Here is a 17,479-nt window from a genome sequence, read left to right as displayed (position 1 = left end):
GAAGAACCACCACGGAGCAGAAGGGCTGGAGAACAGGAGGGATGCAGTTCTGTTTGCCCTCTTTCTAACTCCAGATAGCTGAAACAGGGTGGAAGAATGGCAGGGCTCCGTGTGCCCAGCCAGCAGTGTAATTACAGGGAAGGTGTTCACCCCTAGAAAGAGGAGTGAGTACAAGAGGTTCATTCTGTTGATCCCCAAGGAGCTAACAATTATAGCCTCAGCATGGGGCTCGACAATCGTCAAAAGCCAGCTCTGGCACATGGCTGCCAGCCCTTTTGCCAGGATGAACCTCCTCTGGGAGGCAGCACACACAGGAGTGAAAGGATAGGCTTTGGCATCAGTCTGCCAGGGTACAAATTTCAGCTCCACTATTTATTAAGCTAGGGGCTTCAGGGAGTTCCTGTTGTGTCTCCGTGGTAATGAACCCGACTACTATTCATGAGGATATGGGTTTGATCCCTGGCCTCGCTCAGTGAGTTAAGGATCTGGTGTTGCCGTGAATTGTGGTATAGGTCGCAGACGCAGCTCAGGTCCTCCATTGCCTTGGCTGAGGTGTAGGCCAGCACCTGTAGCTCCAATTCAACCCCTAGCCTGGCAACTTTCATATGCCACAGGTATGGCCCTAAAATGACAAAAAAAAAAAAACAAAAAACAAAACTAGGGACTTCAGCAAGATATTTAATTCTGCAGCATCAGTTTCCTCATCTATAAAATGGGACTAATAATAGTACCTATTAAATGAAACCATGCACAAAGGTCAATTAGAGGAGTATGGCTCATAGAAAATGCTTCACAAATGTTAGTTGCTATTCCTATTATTTCTTACCCTGACCAAGTCTAACAATGCCTGCGATGATGATGATGATCAGTGCCAATACTTTAGCATAGGTGAAAATATCTTGTACCAGGGTTCCCCACTTGACATAGGCACAGTTAATGAAGGTTAGGAGACCTGAAAGAAAAATAATACTGATTGGTGACTGACCCTACCATCCGGAGGGCCTTATTAAACTCCCAAGCAATGTTTCCTGTACCAGTCACCAAAATAGACCCTTTGGCCAAGGACAGAAACATTTGGGCTCTGACCTGCTCTGCACTGGAAACTTCTGCCACCGTTATCATTCAAAGGCACTTGCTGAGCACCTGTGTACATAGCACCACACACAGACACACACCCCCAGCACTTACACGGGAGACATACAACAAAGTGTGGATTTGCTTACACACAAAAATGTTCACAGCAATAGGAGGCAACTGTTAGCATTACAGGATTAATGATGTGTTCCGGCTGTTGGCTCTGAAAAGTCACGGTCTCTCCCCCTCTCCAGCCCTGTATCCCCCCTTAGATGGACCCCAGGATCCAGCACGCTAATGCTGTGGTATTACTGTTAACCTTGACAAGTCCTGTTGTGACTTATCCAACGTCTGGGCCAGCAGGTCAGGATGTGTGGCCAGGATTAGGCTGGAGGCCAGACTTCCTGCTACCGCCAGCCAGCTCAGCTGCCTGTTTTCATGCTTGGAAAGATTCTTGGAGCCAAGGTTCCTATAGAAAGGGGACAGGGCATTTTTCCTGACTGGACAATGCAAAAGTCAGAGCCATAAACATTTCTCAAGTCCTTTTACCCTGGGGAAGAGGCAATCGTTTTACCTGGACAAGCTCCAGTAAAGTTCATGACTTGCCCTTGGAGCCACAGTTCTTAACCTGGAGCTTCCACAAAGACTGAAATATGCCCAAAGTTTATGCATTTTTCTAAGAAAAATGTCCATAACTCATCAGAATCTCAGAGAAATCCATTACCCTCCCCCCCAAAAAGCTATGAACTGCTACTTCAGATGAAGAAATTCAAGAAGGGAGGCCCACACGTGCTGTAAGGTCGACCGATAGCCCCGGGATGTGGTAGGGAAAAAAGCTGAAAGAAACAATTCTGAAATTCAGCAGAATATTCCTCAATCCCCCACCAACCTCTTAAGCAAGCAGGCAGACACGCAGCCCGTACCTTCCCTGCTGCGGCAAAGTGGACCGCCTCTCTGCTCCCTCCTTCCCAGCTCAACAGCTAGAGCACAATGAGGGTTTAACAGCCCTTCTCCCAGCAACTCCAAAGGCAAGGTGAGAGCCAGCCTGCCTCACCAGTGGAGAAAGTGCTGGGCTTGCCTGCTTCAGGCCACCAGCACAGTCACAAGTACTCGCTGTCTCAGTTCTGGTAGTGGTGTGGCCCTCAGTGTCCCCAGTCCTCCTGTTTTGTCGTGTCCTGGTCTCGTCACACTCTGGCCCAGAGCCGCCTTCATCCTGAGAAGCAGGAAAGACCAGCCCTTCGGAACAGCTGTCTGACCTTCTGTTGCCCCCTCCCTGCCTGCCCAAGTTCTTTTCTGCTCTTCCAGAAAGGGGGCATTCCTATCCCAAACAAACATTTGCCTTTCTGCTTAGTAAACAAGACAATGAACAACCAAACCTTATCACAGGGCTGGGCAAAAATGCACCCATAACTGCAGGCCAAGGCAGGGCTAAGTTAATAATTAAAGACACAAGCATGTAGTCTCCCAAGCACCCCACAAAATGGCCAGACCTTTCAGATCTGCTGATCCTCCTCAGCCGGTCATCCATCCTTTGCTCCCCATTGAACTTCTGCCTCCAGCTATTGAACAGCCCTCTTGCCCCTTCTCTCTTTCCTGTAACCTCTACCCCTTAGCCTCGGGCTCTGCTGCTGACTTAACAAACATAACCCAAGCCAGGTTTGGATTAAAAACACCAGGGACAACTGAAGCCGCCATATGCACAAGGGAATGGGATCCCCTAATTAAAAGGTGTGGTTAGCCCTTGGGGTCACCTGGGAGCCCACACCAAACTGGGATAGGCTTGAGGCTCCAGGGACTATTTCTGGTTCACAGTCAGTCTGCAGCCATGTGCCACAGGTTCTGTTTTCAGCTTTGTTGAGGGATGTGGGCAGGGAAAAGCCAACTCATCCTTTACTACAACAAATTCTGAAAGAAAATACATGGAGTTCGTGTTGTGGCTCAGTGAGTTACGAACCCAACTAGTATCCATGAGGACACAGGTTCAATCCCTGGCCTTGCTGCGTGGATTAAGGATCTGGTGTTGCTGTGAGCTGTGGTGTAGGTCACAGACGCAGCTTGGATCTAGCATTGTTGTGGCTCCAATTGGACCCCCTAGCCTGGGAACCTCCATATTCCACATGTACAGCCCTTAAAAAAAAAAAAAAGAAAATTCATGGATTGTTTAACATTTTAATCTCTACTGCTTCTCTATTCTACTTCCCTATCCATCCATTTGTATCCTTTTTACCCCACAGTGTTTTCTCCTGCCCCTAATCCAGAGCCTTTGTCCTCAGCCACTGACCCACCATCTTGCCCTGATCTGCTCTCTGTATGAGCACAGGAGGCTGCATTTGAATGAAGGGAATTGTATGGAAAGGGCTGGCCCTTCATCTTCTCCAGCACCCAGCTTCCTCCAGGGCCTCTTGGCTGTGGGAGCAGGAAATAGACTGCAGTGCTGACCAGGCTCTTTGTCTCCACCCCCAGCGGATACAGCTGACCAGCGGCCCCAGAACCCAGCCAAATACACTGTTCTTGAAGTAGAGCCCAACGTCCTGCTTCAGAGGTGGGGGCATGGTGGGGGGGAGCAAGGGACATAGGGTTAAAATAATAAGCAGGCAACTGCGAGTTACCCTCAAGGACAGAGATGCACTACCTCCTACCTCTAGGTACAATTCAATCTCCACCAACACTGGGCCAAGTCCATAGGAAGATGGCCTGAAAATCACCACAGACCCCTGACTTGTGTGCAGCTCCCTTCTGGCTTTGACCCCTGCTTTGGAGGAAGAAGCAGGTTCGAAATCATTTCTATAATCATCTAAAGAGACGCTCCTGAATGGTCATCAAACCCAGCTTCCATGGGCCCCTTGGAGGAGGTGGCCAGTTTCAGGACTAAAGCCCAACATCAGCTCTAGAACTGAAAGCAAGAACAGCACCTGCCTGCATTGATCCAGAGCAGAACAAAGCTTGCAGGCCCACTCGGGATCAGATGCCCAGATTTCTTTTTTTTTCCAAATTTTGTTTGTTTGTTTTTGTCTTTTTGCCCTTTCCAGGGCCACACGCGTGGCATATGGAGGTTCCCAGGCTAGGGGTCTAATCAGAGCTGTAGCCGCCAGCCTACACCAAAGCCACAGCAATGCTGGACCAGGATCCGAGTGGAGTCTGCAACCTACACCACAGCTCACAGCAACGCTAGATCTTTAACCCACTGAGCAAGGCCGGGGATCGAACCCGCAACCTCATGCTTCCTAGTCCAATTCGTTAACCACTGAGCCACGACAGGAACTCCCCAGATTTAGTTTAGATGCTCAAACTAAACAGTCCCTGAAAAAGAACATTCAACCTACAATTCTCCCAGCACCATTAGTTTTTTTGTTTTTGTTGTTTTTAGGGTTGCTGTGGTTTTTGCCACATCCACAGCATGTGAAAGTACCCAAGCCAGGGATCAAATCTATGCCACAGCAGCAACCCAAGTCACTGCAGTGACAATGCCAGATCCTTAATCTGCTTTGCCACAAGGGAACTCCGAGCACTACTAGCTTCAAATACATATAACATACAACTTAGGCTGCTATTTAAGCCATTTTCTGTTTCAAATCCCCAGGGATGATATAAACCTCAACACTTTATTAGGCCACTCATTCCATTTTTAAAGAGATCAACAGCTCTTCCTCCCACTAAGCCAAAAACTTTTCTCACAACTTCTGGCCAGTAGTCTTGGACCTCCCCTCCAGAACCACATGGAATCAAATTAAAGCCTCTCTCACATCATAGTCATTCTTAATATTAAAGATTAACATCCTGTCCCCCTTGGGTCTTCCTTCTTCAGGCTAAAGACCTATTTTCTTCAACCTCTTGTGTGACAAATATGGTTTCCCACTAATCAGCCCAATTTACTCTTCTGCATTAACTTCATTTTGTCAGTGTCTCCCTGGAAACTGGGAGCCACACAGAAAACTACAGATATTGTTGCAGGCTATGGAGTCTTAGTTTGAATTCACTGTCAGTTATAACTCCCTCCCCACCCCCTACCCCAAACTAATGAGCTTTTCCCTCTCTCCATTTTGGGCCTATTAAAAGTGATTTTTTTTAAATCCAAAATATGAGGCCTTCCTAGCAAATTTCCTCTCTGAATATTTAGGCATCATTCCTATCTACTACAAATGGATCTTTCATCTTAATTTTACTTTTTTTTTCTTTTGTCAGGCTCACACCTAAAAGTGCGAAGTTCCCAGGCTAGGGGTTGAATCAGAGCTGCAGCTGCCAGTCTACCACAGCCACAGCAACGCCAGATCCGTAAGCCACTGAGTGAGGCCAGGGATCAAAACCAAATTCTCATACTAGTGGAGTTCTTAACCTGCTGAGCCACAACAGAAAATCCTCCCCTTAATTTTAATCGGTTAGTTAAAATGCTTTCAATTTGTGAAATCTGCAAATCTGATTAGCATACCTTCTGTATCTTCGCTGAAGTCACTTATAAAAATGCTAGCCTGGCACTATATATATAGTGCCACACCGGAGGCAGAGGAAGTTCCCAGGGGTCAAACAGGTGCTACAGCTACCAAGCTATGCCACAGCCACAGCAACGCTAGATCTGAGCCACATCTGTGACCTACACCACAGCTCATAGCAACGCTGGATCCTTAACCCATTGATCAAGGCCAGGGATTGAACCTGCATCCTCGTGCTTACTAGTCAGATTCACTTCCACTGAGCCACATCTCTGACCTACACCACAGCTCACAGCAACACTGGATCCTTAACCCATTGATCGAGGCCAGGGATTGAACCTGCATCCTCGTGCTTACTAGTCAGATTCACTTCCACTGAGCCACCAAGGAAACTCCTCAGCCTATCACTATAGACCTTCCTCTCTGCGTCATTATTCCACGACATCAACCAAGAATCCACCAAAGTACTTTTACCTAGTCCACCTTTTTCTACCTTGTCAACAAGAATATCATGAAGGTTTGCCAAGAACCTCTCTGAAATCTGTATACAAACATCTCTGCTCTAGCAATCTAATGATGCTGTCAAATGATTCAAATGAAATATAGCACATATTTATGCTAGAAAGTCCATAGCTATACCATTCTAATAGTCAAGAGCTTGAACAACCCAAATGCCCATCAACAGTAGAATGGCTACATAGGAGAATACATAATGGATACTAAACAGCGGTGAAAATGAGCTATCTCCAACTACAGACAAAAATATGGATGAACTGCACAAACATAGTAAGTGAACAAACCAGACACAAGAGAGGACATAAAAACAGGCTGAATTAATCTATGCTACTAGACATCAGAACAGTGGGGGTGGGACCAGGGGGAGTGACTGGGAGAAACACAGGAGAGGTTCTGGGGGCTGATTTCTTCCTCTTCTTTTTTTGTTTTTTAGAGCTGTACCCATGGCATATGAAGGTTCCCTGGCCAGGGGTCAAATCGGAGCTACAGCTGCTGGCCTAAGCCACAGCCGCAGCAACGCCAGATCCGAGCAGCACCTGCAACCTACACCACAGCTCGCGGCAACACCGAATCCATAACCCATTAAGCGAGGCCAGAGATCGAACCTGGATCCTAGTTGGGTTCGCTGAGCCACAAAGGTAACTCCAGGGCTGGTTTCTTAATGTGGATGCTGGTGGCACATGAATTTTCACAAATTGAAGACACATCAAGCTCCCCACTTGTGACACAGGCACTGTTCCTTTTATATATTACACTTGAATAAAAAATTAAAACTGAACCCCCAAAATGAGGTTCACTTCTTTTTAGTAAATCCATACAGGTTACTAGAGAGCCTCTTTTCAACCCTTCATACTTTGCTAACCAGGTTGAACAGATGAGCCTAGAATTGGGGCAGGGATCAATGTCGGATTACCAGTGCAGAATGCTCAGATTCCACCGCTTCCTCTTTCTTGGAAAGCCAGGTTATCACTTGTGATGGGCACAGTTGCGGCCCTAAGAGGCAGAAGAGTCAGGGTCAGAATGATCTGATGTGAGAAAGACTTGACTAGCTACTGCTGGCTTTGAAGATGGAAGGGCCCCATGAGCTAAGGAATGTGGGCAGCCTCTAGAAGCTAGAAAGGGTAAGAAAAGGGGTTCACCCCAGAGCCTCCAGAAAGGAGCATGGCACACTGACACCTTGATGTGAGACCCATTCATACCTTGGACCTACAGAACTGGGAAATCATACAAATTTGCTTTGTTTTAAACCATGAAATTGGTGGTAATTTGCTACAGCAGCAATAGGAAACTAATACATCACACAACAGCTTCCTTTTTACACCCTTCCTGTTCTCCAAGATCCTGGAGATGCCTAACAGTCAGTCATTCTGTCATCTCAACTAATTATAAGTTCTTTCCATCTGCCTGCAGGGGATAGTTAAAAACATTTAGGGCAGTGACATGCTTTATTACTATCTCTTCAACTCTCTTGGTCCTTTTTGTTGTTGTTGTTGGTCTAGATCTATTGGCCTGTTGGGTTTTTACTGAATTCTTAGGTGAGCAGTCCTTCTGCAGGCAAAGTTAGAAGTGGGACTGTGGACACTCATAGCATCATAGATCCAATTGCCCCAGAGCAGCCAGCCTTGCCCCTGCTGTTCTCACTCTAAACACTGCTTTTGGAGTCTTTTGTTAGCCTTAGTCAGTTTTCAGGTCCTAGTTTATGCTGGTCTTTAGCCTTTGGGGCATTCTCCTGGCAGGTCTGGGCCACTCCTGTATTTATTTAGTCTTGTTACATCACCTCTCATAGTCTCTTGTATATCTTATTTCTAAAAATCTAAGCTCATCAAAAAGCAACATGTGGAATTCCTGCTGTGGCACAGTGGGTTAAGAATCTGACTGCAGGGAGTTCTCGTTGTGGCTCAGCAGGTTAAGAACTGAACTAGTATCCATGAGGATGTGGGTTCAATCCCTGGCTTTGCTCAGTGGGTTAAGGAACCTATATTACCACAAACTGCAGCATAGATCACAAATGCAGCTCAGATCTGGCGTTGCTGTGGCTGTGGTGTAGGCTGGCCAACTGCAGCTCTGAATCAAACCCTAACCCGGGAACTTCCATATGCCATAGGTATGACCCTAAAAAGGAAAAAAAAGAATCTGACTTCAGCGGATTGGGTCACTGCAGAGGCGTGGGTTTGATCCCCAGCCCAGCCTAGTGGGTCAAAGGATCCTTTGTTGCCACAGCTTCAGCTCAGATTCAATCCCTGACCAGGGAACTTCCATGTGCTATGAGTGCTATTAAAAAAAAAAAAAAAAAAAAAGTGTTTGGGGGTTTCCTATCGGTCTAGTGGTTAGGACTCAGTGCTTTCACTACTGTGGCCTGGGTTCAATCCCTGGTCTGGGAACTGAGATCCCACATCAAGCTGCTGCATGACGTGGCCCCCCAAAAAACCCCAAACGTGTTCCATACTAAACCATTTGTTAAACGTAATGAGTTCCTACTTCTCAGAGAATGCAATTTTAGCAAAAGATGTTCAAGGTACTGAAGCTTCCTTTGCTACCATGTTTACCTTTTATACAAATTTTATAATTTTTACAAGGAGAGCAAAGAATTTATTCTTCCAATCTAATGGTGCATGGCATATGCCCACCATTACATCATTCCTACTTCTTTTTGCTTTTATCCTCTTTTTCTTTTCACCGCACTTCTTCCCTTAGGATGGGGGTTTATTTCCATGCACTTTACTATGGGAGACCTTCAGGAAAAATCACCAAGTGGAAACCAAGAGCCCTCTGATAGCACCATGTAATAATTCTTCCAAGATAAGCAGATGGGATTAACAGAGGCTAAGAGAACCTTGCTGCCCTTTTTTTTTTTTTTTCTTTTTTCTCTTCACTTTTTAGGGCCACACCTGTGGCACATGGAAGTTCCAGGGCCAGAGGCCTAATCGGAGCTGCAGTTGCTGGCCACAACCACAGCCACAGCCACCCTGGACCTGAGCTGCATCTTCTACCTATACCAGCAATTGCAACAATGCCAGATCCTTAACCCAATGAGCCAGGTCAGGGATAGAACCCATATTCTCACAGAGACAAGGTCAGGTTCTTAACCCACCGAGCCACAATAGGGATTCCTTTTGTTTTGTTTTGTTTTGTTTTGTTTTTTTGGCTGAGCCATGGCATGCAGAAGTTCCTAGGCCAGGGACTGAACCCAAGCCACACCAGCAACCTGAGCTGCAGCAGTGATAATGCCAGATCCTTAACCTGCTAAGCCACCAGGAACTCCCGGGTGCCCTTTCTAAGAGATGGGTCATGCATCTGTCATGAGAAAGAAAGAGACTTCTGTTTAGTTGTAAGAAGCAGCCCACCTGCAGGCAGGCCCTGGAGGCTGTACTAGGTAGCACTGTTCATTACATTTGTTGGGAAAGAGAAAAGGGGGAGATAAAATCCTTTGACAACTCTCTGTGTCTTGGTCCTGAAACTTCCCTCTCACTGGAATCAAAAGACTCAAAATGTGACCTTGCCCAGAGGGAACGGGCATCCCTTATTAGAGCAGATCATCATACCTCTCTTTGATATGCCACATCAATCTCAGCTCTTCTAGCAAATCCATCACTTTTGAACGACATGTACTCTTTCATTGTCATATTCTAATCAGACTTGAACTTGTTTCCTCCTTGCAGGAAAAGTAAGGAGCAAATGTGCTGCAGTTCCTGCTGTGGTGCTACAGGATCAGTGGCATCTTGGGAGCTTTGGGACACAGGTTCGATCCCTGGCCCAGCACAGTGGGTAAAGGATCTGGCATTGCCACAGCTGTGGCTTTGGTCTCATCTGTGGCTCAGATCTGACCCCTGGCCCAGAACTCCACATATCTTGGACAGCCAAAAAAAGAAAAAGAAAAGAAAAGAAAATGTGTTTATTAGCCTCATTGAATGTTTCTGAATCCAAAAACATCACTCCCAGTCTTCTATCTTCTCCAAGTGGTGCATTACTAAGCAACTTTTCCACCTTTATTCTTCTTTCTCTAGAATACTTCACAGCCTCCAAAATACCCAGATACTCCAATATACTTTTATCTGTGCATTTTTCTCCTTTCCTCTAAAATTTCAGTTTAGGAGTGAGTTCCCCTGGTGGCTCAGTTAGGTTAGGATCCAGCATTGTCACTTCAGTGTCTCAGGTCAGTGAGGTGGCACGGGTTCCATTCCTGGCCCAGGAACTTCCACATGCCACAAGCACAGCCAAGAAAATTTTTTTAGTTTAAAGCTTTATTAAGTGTGTATCTCTCAATCACTACGAAATCCATCCCCTCACCAAAGTCTATCCTTCTGGTATCTTGGCATTTACCGTCTGGTACCAGTTCTGTGGGGGGGGGGGGGGTTCTCCACATACACAGTTTTCAAATGACAAAAAAAAAAAAGAAGATTCTACCTGCCACTCTCTTCACTATCTTGAACTTTAAAATCACCAGTGACACAGCTCATGCGTCTTCTGACTAGTGACGTCATTCAGCCCCCAGCAATCAGCAGGACAGCAATCTATGGGCTTCACTGCTGTGAGCAAGCACTTCGTCACCTTGCTCAAGAAAAACCACCCCTCGCTGCATTAGGCCGGTCTTGGTGTAGTTGGAGTCACACTGCTGGGGAGCAGCCCAGCCTCTTAACAGGTACATGCAGGCTGTGAATACCCAGCTGTCTCCAGAATACTCTACTGAGCCTGCTTCCTCAGAAGGACCAGATTTAAGCTCTCCAAAAAAGCCTCAGATCTCTTGCCTTAAACCAGACATTTCAGGAGTTCCCATTGTGGTGCAGCATAAACAAATCTGACTAGTATCCATGAGATTGAGGGTTCGATTCCTGGCCTTGCTCAGAGGGTTAAGGATCCGGCGTTGCCATGAGCTGTGGTGTAGGTCTCCCAGACATGGTTCGGATCCTGCGTTGCTGTGGCTCTGGTGTAGGCTGTAGCTCTGATTAGACTTCTAGCCTGGGAACCTCCATATGCCGAGGGTGCGGCCCTAAAAAGACAAAACAAAAAAGACACAAAGCATAATCCCCACTGGTCACTGGATCAGGTTCCTCCCACTCTGCCTCCACGAACTCAGTCAGCGCTTCAGTCACCATGGTTCTGCCCCGCTTAGAGGGAGCAAGCAAGCACCTTGTACCTGGAGGGTCTCCTGCTAATCGACACCACTGGCCCCTTCAAAGCCAGCAAGGCCTTGTTCACTGGATCCTAACTGGTTCACTCAGCTAGGTCCAATTCAGGTTCTCAGAAACAGGACTGCAAGCCCGAGTGAGCAGCAGGATCACCTGAGGAACATGAACCTACACCTCTGGGGTGCACCCCTGATTCAGGAAGTCTGAGATGGGGTTCCCCAGGGGAGTCTGCTGATCGGCCTGCTTAGGGGCGTGCTACCATCATCAAGTCATCACGTACAGAACCACTTTGATGAGAACAAGCCCAAGCCCTCACCTAACTCTGGGCTCCTGGCTCCAGCTGACATCGCTCGATCAGCTTTAACAAAGTCCAGGGCTCAGGCCCCACCCAGGCCAACGAAGTCAAATTGCGGGGTGGAGCCCAGGCATTGGCATGTGTTTCAAGCTCCCCAGGCAATTCTCAAGAACAGGGACAGCTGAACACCTCTCTTTCCAAGGTCTCCTTCAGTTTTCAGCAGCAACTTTCTGCTTCCTCAATTCTTGTTCTCCAAGCCCATCCCCAGTCTTCTACCCAGGGGTCCAGAGTTATTTGGTTGGGGGAACAGGGAGGGAGAAGAAGGGGCCATGAGTATTTTTTAAACCTCCCCCCCACCTGCCAAGGTGATTCTAATGTTCAGCCAAGGTTGGGGCCCTCTGTCCCTAGCTCCTTCCCCAACCTCCCCTAGGCTGCCCTCTTAGCCTCTTCTGAGGCAAACAGAAAGACCAGAAAAAGAGACCAAGGGTGAACCCCTGAAAAGCCTGGGGGATCAGGCCAGCACAGAGCTCTACCTCCCTCCCTGCTGGTGAAGAGTTTGCTCCAAAGTCTACATTGGGAGTTCCCGTTGTGAGGCAGTGGTTAACGAATCCGACTAGGAACCATGAGGTTGCAGGTTCAATCCCTGGCCTCGATCAGTGGGTTAAGGATCTGGTGTTGCCATGAGCTGTGGTGTAGGTCGCAGATGCAGCTTGGATTTGGCGTTGCTGTGGCTGTGGTGTAGGCCAGCAACTGTAGCTCGGATTCACCCTCGCCTGGGAACCTCCATATGCCGTGGGTGCAGCCCTAAAAAGAAGAAGAAAAAAAAAGTTCACAACGATCCCAAACCAGAAAGAAGCCAAGGCTTTGACTTCAGCCCATTTGTTGCTATGAATGCAGAACATGAAATGTGAGTTTCCTCACTGCCATCTCAAAATGGAAAATCTCTCTGGAAGAAGTGACTAGAAGTGACTAGCTTCCAAGTAGAAAGTTCAAAAGGCAAAGTTCGAGGCACAAGGCAGTTGGGGGCCCAGAGTCTGGCTTTTCCACCTCACTGGCCACAAGGACTTGAAGCCAGCGGTTCTGGTCCCAGGAGAAGCTGTCTGAGGACGGGCCAAAGCTCCCAGAGATCTTAAGTCTTCCAGAGTCCACGAGCGGCTCCTGCAGACAGGGGACGAGCTGTCCACACAGGCCCTACAGCGGCCAGCAGCCCCACCAGTACTCTGAGAGCCGAGAGCATGCAACTCCCTTCTTGGCCAGGCTGACTCTGGAGCCATCCCTTCCGTCCAAGCCTCCAGCCAACATTCCACTGCACAAAAGTCAGGAGGCCCCAGCAAAGACCGCCCGATCTCTGAAGAGCAGTCTGTTCACAGGGCCCCCACAGGTGAGCTGCTGGCCGACTGGTACAGCAGACCCAGCACACAGAAGAAAAACTGTCTCATTAACAAAAGGCAAAGATCTAGACCAAAAAAATTAGGTCCGAGGGTGGGCAAGTGTAGGCAAGGCGGGAGCAGAAACGTTCAGCACTGCCAACAATGGACCAAATGGCTCCAAAGAAAGGGCTGTCAGGTGGAGCTTGGTTTCTGGACACCCAGACCTGGTGACGCCAAGAGAAAACTGCCACCTCCATTCTCCCGCAAAGAAGAAGCGTCTCAGCCCTCCCCTCTGATCTCCGAGCTGCTGGAAAATTAAAACTACTTTTAAGTCATCTAAAGACAGACGTTGAAAACAAAGTTTTTAGCAATTAAGAAGATATACATGAGTTCCCACCGTGGCTCAGTGGAAACAAATCTGACTAGTATCCAAGAGGACGCAGGTTTGATCCCTGGCCTCGCTCAGTGGGTTAAGGATCTGACATTGCTGTGGCTGTGGTGTAGGCTGGCAGCTACAGCTCCAATTAGACCCCTAGCCTGGGAATCTCTATATGCCACAGGTGTGGCCCTAAAAAAATTTTTTTTAAGATATATAGATGGCGATGTAACTTGAAACAGTAGATACCTTTTTTCTTCTTCTTCTTCTTCGGGCCGCACCTGCAGCACATATAAGTCCCCAGGCTAGGGGTCAAACCGAATCTGCAGCCGCTGGCCACAGCAACAGCCACAACAGATCTAAGCCACGTCTGCGACCTACGTACGCCACAGCTCATAGCAATACCAGATCCTTAACCCACTGAGTGAGGCCAGGGATCAAACCCACATCCTCACAGACACCATGTTGGATTCTTAACGCACTAAGCCACAAGAAGAATTCCTATAAATACCATTTTTGACTGACAATTATGTATTAGGCTACTGAACTTATTACATCACCTAATTTAATCTGACAGAAGTAAGTTTATTACCTTTCTCCTACCATTGAGCAAACTGAAGCCACTCAGCCAGGGGCCTACTCCAAAGACTGCACACATTCCACCACACTTTATGCCCCCTATTATTTGCATGCAAGGAAGTTGACCTGCAAGTGGGACTATCTCCCTCTGGGGTGATGGAGCTTCTGGCTACAAAGAACTAGAACAGTCCTCAAAGAGCTGTGAGGTGGGGCCGTGGGCACGCCCCTCTAGTTGGAAAAAGTAACCATTTCTAGCACCCTGGACAGGACAGCAAGGGTCCCTCAGAACTCAAAATTCATCCATTCATCCATTCACTTCTCCAACCATACATCCAGTCAGAAAGCATGGGCTGAACTTGAACCCACTGTGTTCCAGGCTCTGTCATTAAGACCCAGTCCCCAGCCTCCACAAAACATTACTAGAATCGGGTACTATCGAAGTCACTGAGAAGCAACCCGTCCAGTCTAGGGCAGCGAAGTGGGTGCAGGTAGGCACCGGGACCACAGTTACCTGGACTGCATATATGGAGGCTAATGCTGGAGTTGGAGAAAGGGAGGCAGAATTCCTGGCAGAGAAGGGTACATGTGATCACCCTGACAAGGAAATCAGCAATGAGTGAAGTCACCCATGCATAGGAAAAACTTACCTAAGCAATAATCAGTAAATGATTTCAAGGTCTATTAGCAAGACTAGCTTATCTAGGGCTGTAGTTCATCAGCAATTCTAAAAGAGGACTATGCCTGTAAAGGGACTGAAAGCCACTCCAGCAGCAGCAGAGACATATCTGTTCTCCTGAAATGTCACTGTTCGAATAGAAAAGGATCAAAGCACAGCAAAAATAGAAATCATGCCTCTGAGATAGAGCCCCATTCTCCAGAGGAGGAAACGGAAGCTAATAAATTTAACCTGCCTGATGCTATCTTCTTTTTTTTTGTGGGGGTGCACCCGAGGCATATGGAAGTTCCCAGGCTAGGGGTCGAATCCAAGCTGTAGCCACTGGCCTACACCACAGCCACAGCAGCTCAGGATCTGAGCCGTGTCTTCGACCTACACCACAGCTCACAGCAACGCCGGATCCTTAACCCACTGAGCCAGACCAGGGATTGAACCCGTGTCCTCACGGATACCAGTCAGATTCATTTCCACTGAGTCACAACGGGTACTCCATGATGCCATGCTCTTAATCACCATGCACTGCTGCCTCTCAAAGGGACAAGGGTATGCCCTGCACCGTTCAACAGAAAGAAATGCTGACTGCTATTGGGGAAATAACAATTAAAAATAACAGTAAAAAAAAAAAAAATGCTGACTGCAGGTACCCAAGCATTCCGTGCAGAAGACCTTATTGTAGGGTAAGATTATTTCATCCAACTTTTCCAGAAATACACCCTCAGGTGGGCTTAAGTCTTTCCCATAAACTCCTCCCTCTGACTTGGTCCCTTTCACTAACAACCACCCTCCTGGCTTCCACAGTCAACCTTCTAGAAAGCACATCTACCTTCCCTCCTCTGCCCTTATCCCCGCAATGTGGTCAGATGTCCACTCCTCCACACCGCTGAAGAGACCATCAAAGTTCCCCTTTACCCCTTCTTGCCAGTTCTGATGTTCCGCTCCCTGTCTGAGTGACCCATTCCTCTAGGAAAGGCTCCTTTTGAGTGTAAACCCACCTCCCTTGGGTGCACCACACTTCTCTGAACAGCTTCCACATCTGTCTCTCCCATCAACTGTGAGCCATGTGAGGATAGACTGGGTCAGAGTTATCCTTGTATCCCCAGGACCTAACCTGGAACTAGGCAGAGAGCAGATATTCAATAAATCTTACTGGTTGAATAAACAATCTCTATGAAATCTGACTCCACCCTCACTGCCCTGAAATTTCCCTCTCCAGAGTCACCCGTGGTCTTCCTGTTAGCAAATCCAGTCAATTCCACTCAGTCCTTATCTAGCTTGATCTCTTGGCAAACTGGACACTGTTGGCCGCTGATGCCTCAAATTGCTCTCTTCCGCTCACCATCTCCCTGATTCCCTCTGATCTCTCCAGATGCTGCTTCTCCGTCTTTTTTGAAGAATACCTTTCCCTCTGGGAGTTCTCTGGTGGCTCAGTGTGTTAAGGATCTGGCATTGTCATTACTGTGGCGAGGGTTTGATCCCTAGCCCAGGAACTTCCACATACCATAGGTGCAGCCAAAAAAAGAATACCTTTCCCTCAATGTCAGTGTTCTAGGATTTTTTTGTTTGTTTGTTTAGGGCTGCACCCAAGGCATATGGAAATTCCCAGGCTAGGGGTCGAATCCAAGCTGTAGCCACTGGCCTATACCACAGCCACAGCAATGCCTAATCCTTAACCCACTGAGCAAGGCCAAGGATCAAACCCAAAACCTTACGGTTCCTAGTCGGATTTGTCTCTGCTGCACCACGACAGGAACTCCAGAATTCTTTTTTTGATTTTTATTTTATTTCTTTTTTATGGCCTCACCCATGGCATATGGAAGTTCCATGGCCAGGGACTGAATCGGAGCCTCATCTGCAGCAATGCCAGATCCTTTAACCCACTGCACCCAGTCACTCTGCTGCAACTCTGCAGCAACCCAAGCCACTGCAGTCTGATTCTTAACCCAGTACACCACAGTGGGAACTTCTCTAAGAATTCTTATAATTCTAAGAATTCTAAGAATGCTATCCTGGAGTTCCCCTCCCTGGAACGTCACTGGCTGTGGTGTAGGCTGGCGGCTACAGCTCCAATTCAGACCCTAGCCTGGGAACCCCCATATGCCACAGGTGTGACCCTAAAAAAAAAAGCAAAAAAAAAGAATGCTATCCTAAGCCCTTTTCTTTCTACATCCTATCCTATCCTAAAATCATCTCACCTGCTACCATGATTTCAACTAACTTCTACACACTGACCGTTCCCAATTACCAGCCCAACTGTCATGATTCCAGATACAGAGGAATATTCAACCACCTACAAGACATCATCAGGCACAAACTGATCCCACCAATTTCTTGTAAACCCCCTGCCCCTCCAGAGTTCCTCCATAAGTAAATGGCATTACCATCCACCCAGCTGCCCAAGCCAGATGCCACATCTGAGTATCTTACCATCATTGACAATCTCTTCCCTTATCTCATCAGTGTCCAAGTCAACCAGTCTCCTCATCCTCAAAATATGACTCTAGTCCAAGCCACCATCATCTCTTAACAGGATCATGGCAACAGCTTTCTAACTGGTCTCCCTGCTTTCAGTCCTGCAAACTGAAGCCAGAGTAATCTTTCTAAAAATCACACATTCTAAAATCTGAATCTCAGGAGTTCCCGTTGTGGCTCAGCAGGTTAAGGACCCAGTGTTGTCTCTGTGAAGATGCGATTCCCACCCCTGGCCTCGCTCAGTGGGTTAAGGATCCAGCATCACCACAAGCTGCAGCATAGGTCACCGACATGGCTCAGATCCTCTGGTGTTGCTGTGGCCATAGGCTGGAGGCTACAGCTCCAATTCAACCCCAGCCCAAGAACTTTCCTTTTTTTTTTTTTTCAGGGCTGTATCAGCAGCATATGGAAGTTCCCAGGCTAGGGGTCCCATCAGAGCTGCAGCTGCTGGCCTACGCCACAGCCACAGCAACAACAGATCCAAGCCACATCTCTGACCTACACCATAGCTCACAGTAACGCCATATCCTTAACCCACTGAGTGGGGCCAGGAATCAAACCCACATCCTCA

The 17,479-nt window shown here is 47.6% G+C and overlaps 1 protein-coding gene across 10 annotated transcripts in view; it reads right to left on the bottom strand.

Annotated features, from left to right (window-relative positions):
* SLC7A7 (solute carrier family 7 member 7) overlaps positions 1 to 17,479 on the bottom strand; it is a 39,633-nt gene that overhangs the window by 4,988 nt on the left and 17,166 nt on the right. For all 10 annotated transcript variants that reach the window (XM_013978223.2, XM_013978226.2, XM_013978225.2 and 7 more), the window contains 1 exon segment: positions 827 to 952. In XM_013978223.2, the coding sequence (XP_013833677.1) occupies positions 827 to 952 (126 nt within the window).

The sequence above is a fragment of the Sus scrofa genome, chromosome 7 (genome assembly GCF_000003025.6).
Source record: "Sus scrofa isolate TJ Tabasco breed Duroc chromosome 7, Sscrofa11.1, whole genome shotgun sequence".
NCBI lineage: Eukaryota > Metazoa > Chordata > Mammalia > Artiodactyla > Suidae > Sus > Sus scrofa.
The sequence above is the reverse complement of the archived record's forward strand: the minus strand, read 5'-3'. Positions and strand labels throughout refer to the sequence as shown.